The sequence below is a fragment of the Lycium ferocissimum genome, chromosome 1 (genome assembly GCF_029784015.1).
Source record: "Lycium ferocissimum isolate CSIRO_LF1 chromosome 1, AGI_CSIRO_Lferr_CH_V1, whole genome shotgun sequence".
Classification (NCBI taxonomy): domain Eukaryota; kingdom Viridiplantae; phylum Streptophyta; class Magnoliopsida; order Solanales; family Solanaceae; genus Lycium; species Lycium ferocissimum.
This window is the reverse complement of record NC_081342.1, coordinates 9,711,046-9,727,875: the sequence shown is the minus strand read 5'-3', so window position 1 is coordinate 9,727,875 and position 16,830 is coordinate 9,711,046. Positions and strand designations below refer to the sequence as shown.

Sequence of the window (16,830 nt, the reverse complement as noted above, 5' to 3'; positions counted from 1 at the left end):
TATCCCTACATGAATGGAAATGTCCAAATCAGATTAAATTAACCATTTAACTTTAAAAAAATCATGCCCCATAATTTTAACCCAACCCGACCCGACCCACCCACAAATTCAAGAATGTCGTTTCAATCAAGAATTCAATCAAAATTACCCTGACCAATGCTCTTAGGGAACCATTCAAATCAACTTACCTTCAACAAAATCCATTCTCCAAACCTCAACTCTCGCAGGTACCCAAAATCCCATCTCTAAATTACCCTTCTTTTTGTGCAAAGAAATTGTTACCCATCTTCTTTCTTCTTGATTAATCAAAGATGTGTTTGGTTGTTAAAAAGTATATATGTATTTATTGTTTTCAGTGCTCAAAATTAGTCACTTGAAGAATCAAAACTTGCTCGAAAGATTGTACATAAATGGGATGATACTATTTATTTCAAGAATAGTAACTTGTTTTTCCTATAAATATATCTTCAAGAATGTATGATTTACATTAATATATGTTTGAATTCTTTTAGATATTCTTGAGGGACCTCAACAAGTAAAATTTGTGGGTCAAGTGGGATTAAAATTATGGGGCATTTTTTTAAAAAAAAGTAAAATGGTTAATTTCATCTGATTTGGACATTTCCATCCATGTAGGGATATATTTAACCAATAAAGTAAAGTAGAGGGGTATATTTGACCCTTTGCCCTTATCTAAAAGTAACTTTGCTAGATTTAGGACCATTACACAATTGCACAGATAAAAATAGGGAGTAAAACTTTAGAAAGCAGCGAAGGCCAGAATTGCAATGCCATTTACTGAGAAAATGGTAAACATATCTAAATGACTGAGAAACATCATAATGTAGTATAAAATTACTTCTAATCTGTTCCTAAACTCTCAAGAAACAAAATAAGTAGTACATGAACATAACCTACTGACTCATTTAATGGGGAAAAAAAACAATTTAAGCCAAGCAAGTTCATTACACAGATTGTGAAAATCATAACATATTTAAGCTCCAACTACTTCAGTTGGCTCAGTTGCAACTTCCTCTGCCGGTCTATCCACCTTCACACCGACATCTTCTGAGTAATCACCATGAACCTACACAATAACGAAACAATAATCTCCACATCAATATTTGTTGAAGCATTAGTTCACTTAAGAAGAAAAAGTAAGGAGTTCGGTAATACTGATAGTGACCACAAATGGAAATTAACATTACTAGACAGGGAACAACAATATTACCTCCATCAACTTGCCAAGGTCAAACTTAGGAGCCTTCAAGATCTTGACCTTGCGAATGAACACATTCTGCAATGGGTAGATGCTTGAAGTTGCCTTCTCAATCTCTCTGCCGATTGATTCAGGAATGAACTTCAGGACCAAGTCTTTCAAATCACATGATTGTGCCTGGTTAACCATGATCTCACACATCTTGCGACGAATCTGAAAACCATTATTTTGAAAAGAGAGAGATCAATGATTCTAGCAATATACAGGAAGGGAAGTGTAAGCACTAGTACTTATCCCTACATTATTTCTAGAGATAATTACAGTCAATGCCTTTAGGTGATCTAATTTACAAAATGGCCAGCAAATGTATAGGTCATGTATATTACGTACAAATATATATATACACATACATACATATTGCATACATAAAAAATATAACATACATAAATATATATGTATATTGACTGGCGCCCATCATTAATTTCCGCCAACAGGTCAAAAAAGGAAAAAGAACACTTATTTCTATTGCTTATTGACATGTGCACATCAAAATGGATACAACAACAACAACAAGCCCAGTAGAATCCCACCATGTGGGGTCTGGGGAGGGTAGAGTGTACGCAGACCTAACCCCCACCTTGAAAGGTAGGGCGGCTGTTTCCGAAAGACCCTCGGCTCAAAAGAGGAAAACAAGACAAAAGGTCAGATAGGGCCAAGCATAGAAAATTTAAACCAAACATTTGGATTTACCATACAACTAATACTGCTATATCACAATTAGAACAGTACTTGTTAAGATTTGAACAAGCATTAATTTGCAATTACCTGGCGAATCTGGCTTGACTGTGCGTAGCAGGTTCTTTTTTGTTGGTTAGGGCGCTTTTTGGTGAAGCCAATGCAGAACATTCTCAGGGTGTAGGCATCAGTTGTCTTAACATCAACATGAGCCTCAATCAATGATTGCCATTTCTTTACAAGTGACCTCAACTTATCTGTGGTGAAGTCCATACCCTGACCATTTTAACCCCCAAAAAAAAAAAAAAAAAAAAAAAAAAAAATTGGTACGAGTATTTTAATAAGAATAGGTACAAAAAACAGTTGAGTTCATTGTCATACATAAAAGTTTGTCAGGACATTTCTTCCTTGAACATCTTCAGCTCTCAGACGAATCTTCCTGAAGGAGTGGTCTTCGTCATTCTGAAGATCAGCCAATGACACTTCGAACACACGATGCTTCAGGCCTTCTGAAGCAATCTGCAATGAAGTAATAACATTATAATTCGTCGAATTGTGTTTTCTTTGATATAGTTCACAATTCACATCAACTACTATGGCTAAAAAAGGGTGAATACCCTTTTTTATTCCCTCACAATTGTGAATCAAGAAGATTAGTAAAATTATGCTCATAATTTAGCCCAATTTGACTCGAACTAAGAAGAGGATTCCAATATTTTATCCAAATTGTTGCTTCTCTATTCTGGTTGAATGGCCCTATTTTTGCTTTTGCTTGATAAAGTTCACTTTCATATATATACATGTATGATATTCACAAGCAGAGAGCTTCCCCCATACGCCAAAACTTCATCTAGATTTTTCAGTCCAATTTTAACATGACTAAATATCGATTCTACATTATTAACCATGTTTAAGGAAAGGTCACAAAACTTGCAGATTTCTCAGCTACACCATTTAAGTTAATCCCACTACAAAAAGCACCCACATTTAGCACAATGACACATCAGATTAAACTTAAAACTGTTTCTAAGCCACTAAATATCATCAATCAATGAAAAATAACAATTAGTCAATGGATAAAACTATTCATGAAAACTTGAAAGTAATCCACCGACCACCAATATTCAAAATCAAACAAGCAAACCACTAATACCAATCTAGCTCTAACATTTCCAAAATATATAAAGTAGTGAATGTCATGATTTAGTGATGCATATTCTTGCAAACTAAAAATAAAAGACAGTGGAAACATTAATTTAAAGCAAATAATCACCTTAGTACCCTGTGTACGGGTAACAAGGGTCTTGCCAATGTTGCGGACACCAAATACTGATGGAGCCTTGACATCATACCAATCCTTTTTAGCATATGGATCAGCTCTGTATCCACCAAAAATAAACACTAAAAACATATTTAACAAAATACCCACAGCACAGTAAATAAAAAAATTGAAACTTTGGCAGTAGAAGTGTAGAACTAAAAAGAGCAAAGAAAACACACCCACCCAAAACTATAAACAATTTTAATAAATACACAGATTAAGGAAAGACAAAAAAGATTGGAACTTTGCTATAAAACTAACACTAGAGCATTTCAAAACTGTTTTAATAAATGCCCATATTAACGAAAGACAAAAAAGATTGAAACATTGCTACTGTATAAAATTAAAGACCATCTCAAAACTATATTCCCAGATTAGGAAAAGACAAAAAAAGATTAAAACTTTACTATAAAACTAAAGAAAAAAAAAGAACTTACGCTTTCTTCTTTCCTCCCTTCTTGCCTTTGGAAATTCGCTTGTTCTTACTATAATAATACAAAAAGGGTTAGAGATAAATATTACATTAAAGAATAAATAACACAAATGTGATTTTTGACATTTATAGAGGAAAAGATAGCATACCCAACGGCCATGGTCGAGCTTCTAAAAGAGAGAAAAACAAGAGTGTAGTCAGCTCGACGACCGCTTTAATGTTAAACCCTATGTATTTAACACTTTCTTATTGGCCCATTTTATCTATTGGGCTTTTTATTATGGACCATTTATTAATGGGCAATGGGCCTGTCCTTTTGAAACATTATGGGCTTTATTTGTGGGTCAGGATTTTTTTTTTTTTTTTTTTTTTTAAAAAAATAAGCTAATTTCCATTACTTCAGTCGCAAAACGCAAAAGAACTGAACAGGTCGTAAACTTATACCCTACTGTAACTAAAAGGGACATTCAACTCACAAAACAACTCAACGGTAGCGACAATCTGGTATTGTGTTTGATGAACCTAGCATTATTACCTTTGCTACTTTTATTTTCCAATAGTAAATTTTCCTCTTTTCTATAGACTATAGTCACACAATCTCTTGAGCAGCACCACCTTCAACATCCGCTAATCCATGCCTCCAACCTTGAATCTTCGTCAGCCATAGCCTCGCCTCAGCAAGGAGTGCTGGTAAGATTGACACTGTAGTGGAATGAAGTGTATTCCACTTACCAAGCCAGTAAGACCATCTAGTTGGTCCCTCATACCTTACAAATACTGGTCTAACAGTGTCAATAAACATCAGAATCCTGTTTGTCACAGACACTAAACCAATAATAACATCTTCCACCCTTATTGTAGCCCGGTTAACCTCCTTGAGTTTCTCGTTTTCACTAAGCAAATCGGATATCTATTTTTTTTTATTACATATGGAGGGGGGTATTAAACACTCAAGGCTTCAAGTAAAAACGTAAAGATCTCAAGATTTTTTTTTTTTTTTTTGGATAACTATCAATATTTCATTAATTACCAAGTGTATATTTACAAACCCAGCTGACTTCATACTCAATTTGCTGCTATCTAAACAAGCTTTATGTGTCTTCATCATAAGTTAGCTTACATTTTTTCAGTTAGTCAAGAATTTCCTGGAGTCCCTGCAATAAGGTGTATAGGCATTGAAAAAATAACATGTTTGCAAAATAAGCCGCCCTCAGGGGCACTATATTTGGTTGTCCCTTTTAATCTGTACCCATTTTAAAGAAAATATTTAACTGGTACCCAATATTTAATAACTTCAGACAAAACTATTTTTTCTCCGTTGTTTTTTCTTTTTATTAGTTGTTGTACAATAGTATTATTCGAATTTATAGCAATTAAATTATGATAATCTTAAAAATTGAGTCTTGAGTTTCAAATAGAAAAAGTGAGTTTAAATCAAATAACCTTGAAATAAATGTCAAATCACTATTATTGCAAAATAGATTTGTTAGATTTATTGTTGTTTTGACAAATTGTTGCCTCTAACTAAAAGTCGTAGACAAGAAATTGTCATGCTTCAATTTTGACCCTGAACAAAGTGACATTGTAACTGAGACTTTCTGATAGATACTGGAAAGTAGCTCTCCCCTTTGCTTCAATTTGTTTTAAAAAAAAAAAATTGAAAATAAAAGGGTAGAGACATGTGAGTAAGAGGGTGTTTGGATTGGCTTTTTAAAAATAGCTTATAAGCTAAAAGCTAAAAATAAGTGCTTAAAAATACTTTTTAACTTTTTCCAAAAACTACAAAAAGTAGAAAAGAGCTTAAAAGCCAATAAGCACTTAAAATAAGTCAATCCAAACACCCTCTAATAAGATAAAAATTATATTAATTTTTAAAAATTAAATAGAAATAAACTACCTTTTAGAGTCGGATTCAAAATTTAAATTTTATGAATTCTTATAGTAACTCCAAGTCAATATATAATAACGAACAAACTAAGGGACATGCAGCGATATTCATTATAAATTTAAAATTAATGAACAACATAAACTAACCAATGAATTAAACAATACCATTACAGGAAATTGTACTCAACGATTTGTCATATTTTTTATAACGATCAATGATTGCATCATTAGAGTCTTAGAGAACTTTCAAATACTCCATCCTCTTATGAGAACTTCATATTGACTCTCACTAAAAGATCCTACAAATCACAAAACACAATTTAAACCCATTTGGATACAAAATTAAACTTAAACAAATAACTAAAACCCAACAACTACCAAAAAATGTATTTAAACCACATGTTAGGTAACTAGCCACATATTAAATAAATAAATGAATAAAAATGTTCTTTTTCAGTGGTTTAGCTTAAAATTCTAATTTTGAATTAGTTGTTCCCGTAACAATCACAAATTAATTTTTCTATTCAATAAGGCATCACTTAATATTTCCAACTGAAAGTGTGAAACTCACTATCTATGCATGGTCATTATGTTAGTGAAAGAAAAGAAATGTCTTTTAGTTAAGAAGGTTCTAATACTGCGTCTATTATGATCTGTAATTCATTCGAAATTTTAAATTTGAGATTGTTAACACTTATATTTGTTTGATAACAGTAAAGATACAAAATACAAAAATTATAAGTTAAAACAAAGAATTAGAACTCCAAGTCCACAATAAGTTAAATAAAATTTTTTTTTACACAAATTAGAAAATAAAATAATAAAATTTAAAATAACTGGTTGCCGACTCCAAGTCCGAAAGTTGAACCCGCGACAAACATGATGAGAAAACACAACTGAAGCAACTCTAACCAGCAGAACTATCAACACATTTTAGAATTGGATTCCTACTTAGATATTTTTATATATTTAGTAAACATATTAGTACAAATATAGCATTTGAGAAAAAGTTAATAGGTTCAGGGAAAACCATGCCATCACTGTAGATCCGCCCCTGCTATCTTTTCCTTTGTGATAAGACTTCATTGAAGTTTTTTCTTTGAATTCTCAAAATTTTCTTATGCAATATAATTAAGGAAACTTCTAATACAAGTAATATATCTGGATAAGCTTTATTTTTCTCTAGTAAGAGATATTTGTTCAAAGGATGAAAACTCACTCAGTTGACAAATTATTTTTTCTCAAGTCTCGAACTCTTAGATTGTCTTTATCTATGTTAGTGATATAATGTAGTGTGTTTGGTCTTGAGTGTTCAAGGTTTGCTTGCGCATTGTGGAGGATCATGGAGACTGCTATATGTTTGATAAACTAAAACGTATATTTTTCTTTTGTATATTTTATCTATAATCTTACAATTTTTATGTACGTACAATTATTTTTCTCTCTTAAAAGGTACATGTTGCGCTTTTGTTGAGCCAGAACCCGAAATCATCACAATATTGCGATAACACAATATACTCTGCATGCTAATCATTATAATAGATAAATTTATAAGTTTGTAGTTGAGAAAAGTATCTTTTCTGATAAGTCAAATTCCTATTTTATCAAGAGGAATAATTATCAATGTCATAACCTGCCTAATGAGGTAAGTACTACATCTTAGTTTAAGATTACAAAACTCAAAAGCCTCCCTTACTTATAACCGAGGGAGTATAAATCTTAGCTAGACTACGAGCTTTTGATTTAAGCGAAATCAAATACATTATTGATATGAGTAATGCTTATTTAGCTCCAACGCATTTGAAGTTATTAATGTGAAACCTCAAACACATAATCTTAGTTCAAATAAACTTTATAAAATGTGTGAACCAAAATTAGAGAATATGTAAAATTGCATAACATATATAAGAGAAGATATAACATGAAAAAATTCACTAAGATCAAAGATGACCCATTAGCTGATCAAGTGCATATCAGAGTAAATAAGTTAGTTAGACTAACTATGCATTTGGTAAATAAAAATGTACTTATAAGTCAAATGCTTATAAGCTAAAATCAATCAAAAATTATAGTTGGACGTTGGTCATGATATAATTGTAAAGTGATGTATATCTCACACTTACATTTTATAATTTTATTGGGCTTAATAGCACACTCTATGCTATCATTTCAAAGAAGGTGGAGCTGGTTTTAAGAGAGTATTTGATGTTTGCAAAGCTATGGAAATTAAGGAGTGGTGGAATTTCAAGGCAATGGATTCTCTATGGGGCCAGTTGTCTTAAAGCCAAATATTGTCAAAGATCCAATCCTATTTCCAAGAAATCTCATTCCAGTAACTCTATAACTCGGGGATGAATTTAACAAAAAAAAAAAAAGTATTTTCAACATTCTTTTATCAAATACTGCTTATGATCAGATTAAACATTTCTATCCAAACACTTAATTGTTTATTCATAACATTAATTTTAGCTCCTAAAAGTAATTATCAACTACTTTTAATCAGCTAATCCAAAAAGACTCTGAGGGTAATTAGCTAACGGCCTATGTATAGGCTCAACATCCACGAACCCCTAAATCCCAAATTCATATCACTTCCAATGTAATTTTTCTTCCTTCAGAGACCACTAACAAAACTACTAAAAAAAAGGGTAAAATGCAACTCCATTAATAATAGAAACATAACCAAAATATTACTGTATTATATAAATATTACTACTACAGATAGCGCTTTTCAAAGTGGTAATTATTTTTACCAAAAGATAACGGCATTAACACAACACTAAGAACAACAATGTCTATTACTTTTTTAGTAAAAAAATAAGGTTAGAAAGCGAAAGAAAAATCAAAGCAAGAGGTGAGCTAAAAACAGAAGAAAAAAGGTTCCAACCAGCTTAGATAACTTAATAGAAATAAAACTAGCTAGACATTCATAGAAGCAACCCACAAAATCATTTCTCAAATACTTCATGTTAGAGTGTGAAACTTGACAAAAAACAAATGGGAAAAGAAATCCAAAAATAGAAGAGAAGGCACACACACCTTTCAATCTTCTGGCACTCAGAGCTTTCAACACTTTTTTTTCATGTTTCTCCTTTATTGTTCTTTTCTTTGGGTTCAATATTTTTACATTTCATTTTTACATCTTTCAGTTTAGAATCTTGACTTGAACAAAGAGAATCGAAAAGTTAATTAAACATCAACCCATTAATGAAAGTTTGAAGTATGTAGAAAGATTTTAGCCCTATAAAGAAAAGGTAAATTAATTTGATTTTGTGCTTTTATTAGCGTGCTTTTTTTACTCTTTATTTTCTTTATTCAAATTTCTATTTTGATCGTCTAGGCCCCTCATATTCAACCCTTCTCTTTCCAGTTCTTCATCTCCATCCTGTTCTTCACCCCCAATCTCAAATTCAAACTTAGGTGCAGCCTCCTCATTATTCTCTTGCAGTTGTTGCAACTGCTGTTGTGCAGCTCTTGCAACTCGTGATAAGTTTTTTTAATATAAAATTTACACGAGTTTAGATGAATAAGAGATTAGCTATGAAAACCTACTTAATACTGAAAGTGAGTCAATTAAAATCGTCATGTTGTGTAGATGGTGGTATGTGGTGTTTAAAATGGAATCAGCTATATTTTAATAAAGAATAGATGGAGTGTAAATTATGTTACTAGGGGTTTGCTCAGGCTGAGAGGAGTGATGTTATGAGCGTGTCTTTCCCAGAACTTGATGTGTAGATAGATTTTGATCTTGATTGGGTTAACTATTTCTTTATTGTTGTTTGGCCAAACCCATTGATAGACACATGTGGTCGTTCGATTCTTTCACTTGAACACCTCAACTAAACCTTGTTTCATTTAGACACCTAAAGTAGGGTCCGACTGTGTCATTTAGACATTTTTCGCTGAGTTGGCAAATTGTGTGATCTTCACACAAAACAGGCGCCTGAATGGCTTAATTTTACAAAAAAAAAAAAAAAAGTCTTCTTCTTCCTACTCTTTCCTTCCAACACTTCCTCCACCATAAACCATCACCTCGCCACCGCAATGCCACCACCGAACAAGTTTTTCCGGCATAATTTCAATTTCAAGCCAGACAATTTCAATTCTAAAGTCAAGCTCTATAACAAATTGACAGCAAGAGTTCTGAAATTTGTTTGTACAAAGCTTCAAATAAACATTAATGGAGTCTTCTAATTTTCATATGAACACTCTTCAATCTAAAATGACAAAGTGTTGCAATAGAGAATTTCAGCACAAATACACGACTACCGTTCATTTCAATTACAAATTAGCCAACAAAATTGAATTCTAAATCTGAGTTTCTACACCAATCTTCAAATGTTTGAATAGTGATTTTCTAGCGAGATTCCGACAAAGATATATCGTTTCTTTCAATTTTTCCTGTTTTATTCTTTCATATTCTTGTATGGTTTTCCAAAATTAGTGTTGTGATGGTGGGTCTGGTGGATGGTGGTGGAAGGTGCTCTAGCCGGAGGCCCTGCGAAGGAAGAGGGAAGGAGGGGTGGGGCAGGTGGGGTTGGGGTTTAGAAAATAGTTTTTTTTTTTTTTTTTGTTGCTAAAATTGTTTTTTTTTCCCTTTATATTTATTTTTAAATTATTATTTTGCACTCAAAAGCCACATGTCCTCTTTCAATTAGTCATCATGCCACGTCACCCGCAAGTTTTATTTTTTTTATTTTTTATTCTTAAGACAAACCTATATCAGAATAAATTTAAAAGACTAAAACGTTAGGATCCAAACAACATAAAGACAAGAGCAGGTTACTCCTATGGTAAAATCCCACAACCTCATTAGAAAATAGGCCAAGTCAAATAATATCAAACCTTTTTAACCTGGATCTTGACAGCATCCTTCGCAGCCTCCTTCACTGCGTCTACTGTAATTTTTTTGAGAGTTTCTTTTACCCGTTCTTCAGGTGTAGCTTCACCTGGTACAGGTTGAGGTTTATCGTCGTATATTTTCGGTTTGGGAACGAATACACCTCAAATGGGAAAATTTCCAAAAAATAGTAGGCTACCGCTGCCGGATTAACTCTAATTCTGCCTGCAAATTCTTTCAAAGCAAGCACTAGCTCTTGTCTTTGATTCTCTTCCTTTTTATTCCACTTCAGCTTTATTCCCTTTGAGGAATTCCTCACCCAAATCCGCAGCGGGATCTACGAGGTAAGGCACGACGCGAGTATAGAAGCAGAAAAAACTAACACAAGAATACCAAGAATAGTTGCACCCGCCTTTGGACTTTCTCTATTTGTTTTATCGTCAGATTCACCACCTTTTTTTCTATCCCCCTTCTCCTAACCATCAGAATCAACTTCTTCATTTTTAACCTAGTCCTTACCATCAGAATCAACTTTTTTATTTACCATCACAATCAACTTCTTCATTTTTAACCTGGTCCTAACATCAGATTCAACTTCTGCATTTTTAACCTGGTCCTTACCGTCTCCATTTCTCATTCTCGGGTCTGAAGAGTAAGTGGTAAAAGGGTTTAGGTTAAAAGGGTTCAAATAGGGGAAGGTCTGTAGAATGGTAGGTGGGTAGGGAATAATGTAACACCGGGCATAAGACACCGCCGAAGCAAAATGGCACACACTTTCCAGAGATGGGCCCTACTTTTTGTCAATATACTAAAAATAGATTGATATTTATGTTTTATATGTTACTTATTTATTTAGAGGCCTTCTTTTGGATAAGTTAGTTAACTATTTCTATTTAATGACAAAAAGTATTCAAATAACTGAATAAAAAATTATATTGATGTAAAATGGGCACCTAAATATGAGGGGCCTAAAGTATGGGCTTTAGAGGCTTTACCCAAAAGTCACCCCTTTAAAGTAGCAAAAAATCATTTGAATCTTTTGGTCTTAAACTTGTCATATAAGATATTTGAATTATAAAACTTAGTAAAAATAGAAAGAGACATTCTTTTTGGGCCAAATTAAAAAGGTAGAGTAGGTGGTAAAAGGGTTTAGGTTAAAAAAGTTCAAAGAGGGGAAGGTCTGTAGAATGGTAGGTGGGTTGGGAATAATGTAACACCGGGCAGAAGACACCACCGAAACAAAACGCCACACACTTTCCAATCACGGGCCTTACTTTTTGTCAATATACCAAAAATAGATTGATATTTATGTTTTATATGTTACTTATTGATTTAGAGGCCTTCTTTTGGATCAGTTGTCTTCTTTATTATATTTATTTTTTACTCTACGAATATTTGATGTGAGGCTGCATTGTGTCAATGTCGACATACATAAAGTAGCCAGCACTAAAGAAAACAAAATTAAAGACAACAATTGTCAATCACAAAAATCTAGCAACAACATCACAAGTGAGCACCGGTTTTATGAGAAACACCCCTCCTCCGCATGAAATCATGAAGGTAAAACTAACTTGATCTTATAAATCTCAGATGTGCGATTTTCCATATTCATAATGGCCAAATGTAGATTAATTTGGTCTTTTTCGGGATCAAACAAATCAGAAGCATCTGTTTGAAGTACCTTAGGAAGATTTGGAGAATCAGGCGCACCTCGGTTAGGGAGCGATGACTATTGCGACAAAATGGGATATGACGCCTAATAAAACTTTTAAATCATGAAATGTTCCCGGAATGTGGATGCGGTAGCAACCTACTGGAAGACATTTTCGAAAATTTGAACTTAAGAGCTTTTTCTATTTTGTAGAAGAGTGAAGAATGCGATACTATCTTTTTGCTTATGTGTGTGTATTTAAGACTTTTTATTAAAATTTGACTTTCAACCTCTAATCCTATTGAAGTACCCTTCCTATGAAATATAGTAATTTTCTCTTTCCTCTTTAATTTTGACAAGTGAAAAATAAAATATAATTTAAGCGCTTCGCTAGTCAAAGATAGTATAGTATTTAGATCGTCTCCACGGGGATTAGTACTGTTATACCCCGTACTTTTATACGTCGAGTTATTCGCAAGCTAATCGACATAAGTTAAGGACGGGGTTATTTTGGAATACAAAATAAGTGCCTTTAATTCTCAATTTTAGTCAGTGCACTATTTGTTATAAATTCCAATTAGTATAGAAATATTAATGAAGATTAAGGATTAATTAGCCATGATCATATTGTTAAGTAGGGATTAGTGATTAATTAAGCTAATTAGACCACTAAGTGGGCCCCACGACACATGGCAGAATTTGATTGGTGGTTGAATAAAAAGTTGACACATGTCACAAAAGTGGACACATGTCATAAGAGTGGACACATGTCCACTTTATAAACAACATATAAATACTACGATTGATGACTAAGTCATCAACAAAGGGTCATTTTCATCTTATGGAAAAAGAATTGAGAGAGAGGAAAATAAGCTTGAGAGAGAAAAGAGTCACGGCCATGGCAGCCATTTAAAGGGCTCTCGGCCAGCCCCTCTCCCTTCCTTTCTACATAATTAAATTGAGGGATTTCATGGCTAATTGAAGGAAAAAGATGGAGATCACAATTCATGGCAACTCACGGCCGGTTTGTTCTTGAAGGAGGTTACATGTTGACTTTAAGAGCTTTGCTTCTAAGGTAAGATTTCATTCCCTTTTTCATGTTTTGGAAATGATTAATCTTGGTATGAATTGGTGGATGTGGAATTGAATGCAAAAATTGTGTGGGTTGATGTTGAAGCTTGTTTGGGCCGTGGGGGGCTATTTTAAGCTAGAAGTGGTGAGCAAATTTTAATTAGTATTGTTGTTGTTATTGTCATGAATTAAATGATGAAAGTAAAGGGAATTTGATGATTAGAGATGAAGTTATATTTGTTTAGTGGAACATTCTTGTTGAATTGAAGGATTAAGGATTGAGATAATGTGTTATGTTGTTGATCTTGTGTAATTGGTGGACTAAGTGTCATTAAAACTTGTGTTGTGTTGATTGTAATTGACGGGCTGTTTTGGGACTTGTTGTAAAGTTAAGATAATTTTCTTGCACATAAGAGGAAGTCGTTGTTGTCGTTGCTAATGTGAATCACTAATTTGATAAGAAAGGAATGCATGAGATATTGTATGCGAAACGTATGTAGGTTGTGTTGGAATATCTTGAATCTTACCTCGACTAGTTCTTAATGCGATAACTTAGACGTGCTTTGGTTGTTGTTATGTTGGTTGTTGTATAGTTGGCGTAAATGTGAGGAGATTGAACAATATAAGGGAAGTGTTGCCCAATTGTCAGGAAATAAGTTACTAACGTTAAAGTACGTGTTATGCCATTTCGTAGCTTAACTATAGTCTTGACGTCTTAATATAGGTCAAGATATTTTGGGCAACGTGTACATATCGAGTCATGGATTAAGCGCCAAAGGTATGTAAAGCTTACCCTTTCTTTCTTTTGGCATGTCCTAGACGTAAGTATGATACGATATGAACTTTGGGGTAACTCTATTCATAAGTTCTTAGCATGTTTTATGATTCTTATTCACTTCTTGATGTTAGAACTCTCAGGATAGTCGAGCTATTTCCCTCGAGTCTTTTATATGATTGAATAGTAAATGATGCATAAAAGTTCCTATTCCTAAAAGATTCTATAATGAATAATGTCCATAACTTTTATAAGCTGACTCGGATTAACTTAATACATGTCTATGATCTGCGGGCATTATTGATATGGTTCGTAATGATATTCAAAGAGCACCGAGTGTGACTATTATCCTGTTGCTCGAGCGTTGATTAGTCTACTTATCTATTGAGTCTCAAAAGATGATTTATATGTATATGGTTACTCACACCTGCTACGCTCGTGCATCTTGTTACATCTTTCCCGAGTCCGGGCAGGACATGTTCTCGTGCGCGGCTTCGTTGCATTACTCACCGAGTCCCTCACTAAGGGCGGGACACGTTATATATATATGATGATATGATGATATGATGATATGATGACATGATGATATGATGATATGGGGATGGCGGCCGGAGGGCATATGATGACTTTATTCACGAGTCCCCTCACTAGAGGGCGGGACACGTTATATGTACATGTATATGATGATTTTGTTACCGAGTCCCTCGGCTAGGGCGGGACACGTTATATATGCATATGTACAGGATGATTATCTAATTATGTCACCGAGTCCCATGATGGGCCGGGTACGGTATATGGTAATGATATGCATAACTTGCTTTACAAGGCACAGGTACAGTGATTTCTTGATTTTTATACTTGTCTCCTGAGATCTCTACTTCAGTTATGATGTTCCTTAATGTATTTCATGCTTTATATACTCGGTACATATTTTGTACGACCCCGCTTTTCTTGGGGTGCGTTTCGTGCCGCGAGGTACAGATGCTCGATTTGATGATCCTTCCGCTTAGGACTTCCACTCAGCTGTCTTGGAGAGCTCCGTTGTTCCGGAGTCTAGACTTTTGGTTTGAATCTTATGATATATATATATGTATATGTTATCCAGGGGTACGACGGGGCCCTGTCCCGTCATATTTCGCTATTCGTACTCTTAGAGGTCTGTAGACATATGTGTGGGTTTGTATATAGTTGTTGTACAGTTGTGTATGTATGACTTATGTTTTGGGACGTTCCCATTCGTAGTGGAAGCCTTGTCGGCTTGCGTATGTATATGTGTTGGGATGCTGTATGTAGTGGTAGCCTTGTCGGCTTGCGTATATATAGTTGGGACGTTCCCACATGTTATGATAGCCTTGCGCTTATGTACGATGTTATACGGTAGTATTTGTGACTACAGAGACAAAGTTGTCTTAATATATATACATATGCGACAGTTTGAGACGGCGCTATGCCTTTTTGTATACAAGTTCTTTATCATGCTAATTGTGGACTGATTGTAGGTAACAGGTGTATACGAGTGTCCAGCTCGGGCACTAGTCACGGCCTACGGGGTTGGGTCGTGACAGGTACAAATAATTACTCAAATAAAATCTTGCTCAGTATTATTCAGGTGATCAAAACTTGAGTTTGTTGTGGTTATAAACCACGATTATCAACTACGAACGTAATTAACGACAATTGACAACGAAAGCAAAGGTTACTATTAATATGAGAAGTAAGGATTGTAGACAAGATAGATGAAGGATTTTAGCGATTAGCTCAGATTTGTTTTATCATTCTCTTCTAGATTTTATTGAGTCTTTCGAATTCAATATGTAATTAGTTTACTCAAAAATCTAATAAACATCTTCCGATTATGTATTCAGATTTCACAAATTAAACTAATGCAAGCCCTTAGAATGTTCAAAAATTATGGATAGAAATAGATCTTCTGAGGACTTCTCACGAATATCGTCAGCTTATAACCCAAGATAAATTATTCAAGAGTCTCTTCCGATTACTCAATAAAATCATTCAATCATGAGCTAAATCAGATTTATATTAAGATAATTCATAAAACACTTTCTCTCTTTGATTAAAGCATTCATGAATATCTCAACAATCAAGTAAAACTACTATCCATGAATTCAAGACTAATGAAAAGTCCTGTGAATATATGCAAGAAAACATTAAGGGTTTAGTCTCAAGGAAAACGTCTCTTGAATATTTTCCTCTCTTGGCTCAACCAATAATTCAAGAAGCTCTTTTGAATACTTAGAAGAATCACCAATTAAAACCAAACAAAATAATGCAAAGATATTCACCAAACTATTCTTCTTTCGATTAAATAAAATAGTAAATTACTCTGCAAATAAATTTAAAAAATTATTAATGAATTCAAGCAATAAAACAAGAATTAAATCTAAAAACGTCAATTAATACATCATGTCTGTCAAAACCCTATAAGAAAATTATTCCATAATAGGATAAAAGAACATAGAAAAAATAGAAGTAGAAAACATTACAACCGACGATTGATCCAAACTTCCGTATTGAATCGAATCGCGATGGAAAGTAACGAATTCTGCCGTCAAATCCTCTTCTACGCTCCTCCAATGCCTCTTACATCAAAAGTCCTGGCATAAACGTTTTTGGGGAGTATTTATTGGTGTAGTAAAAGTCCTAGACGAAATTAACCTTGTCCAAATAAAATAGGAAAAGTTGTCTTTCTGAAATCGGTTGAGTTGGCCCGCATCGAGTTTGGTATTGCACTGATCCGTATACTAAATTTTGAGATCCTCTCTCCATCGTGACCTGCTATTGCTTTTAAACTTTGAGGTTATTTGGTCTGTTTGGTGTTGCCACATGACAAACATTAATATCCAAAAGTAATTTGGCCAACTGAATTCACGACTTCGA

The 16,830-nt window shown here is 33.8% G+C and overlaps 1 protein-coding gene across 1 annotated transcript; it reads right to left on the bottom strand.

Moving 5' to 3' along the window:
- Window positions 1-773: 773 nt before the first annotated feature.
- LOC132046895 (small ribosomal subunit protein eS1) lies at window positions 774-3,963 on the bottom strand. Its single transcript, XM_059437715.1, has 7 exons — window positions 3,858-3,963; window positions 3,713-3,760; window positions 3,228-3,333; window positions 2,336-2,473; window positions 2,045-2,230; window positions 1,232-1,432; window positions 774-1,087 (listed from the first exon to the last, which is right to left on the bottom strand). The coding sequence occupies exons 1-7, from the start codon at window positions 3,866-3,868 to the stop codon at window positions 995-997; spliced, it is 783 nt and encodes a 260-aa protein (XP_059293698.1). The 5' UTR covers window positions 3,869-3,963; the 3' UTR covers window positions 774-994.
- Window positions 3,964-16,830: the final 12,867 nt, after the last annotated feature.

Excerpts from the sequence above, each read along its gene's own strand:
- LOC132046895 (XM_059437715.1), bottom strand. Across the intron at positions 2,231-2,335 it reads ATGTCCTGACAAACTTTTAT|GGTATGGACTTCACCACAGA; the intron begins GTATGACAATGA and ends TAAAATGGTCAG. Across the intron at positions 1,088-1,231 it reads ACCTTGGCAAGTTGATGGAG|GTTCATGGTGATTACTCAGA; the intron begins GTAATATTGTTG and ends GTTATTGTGTAG.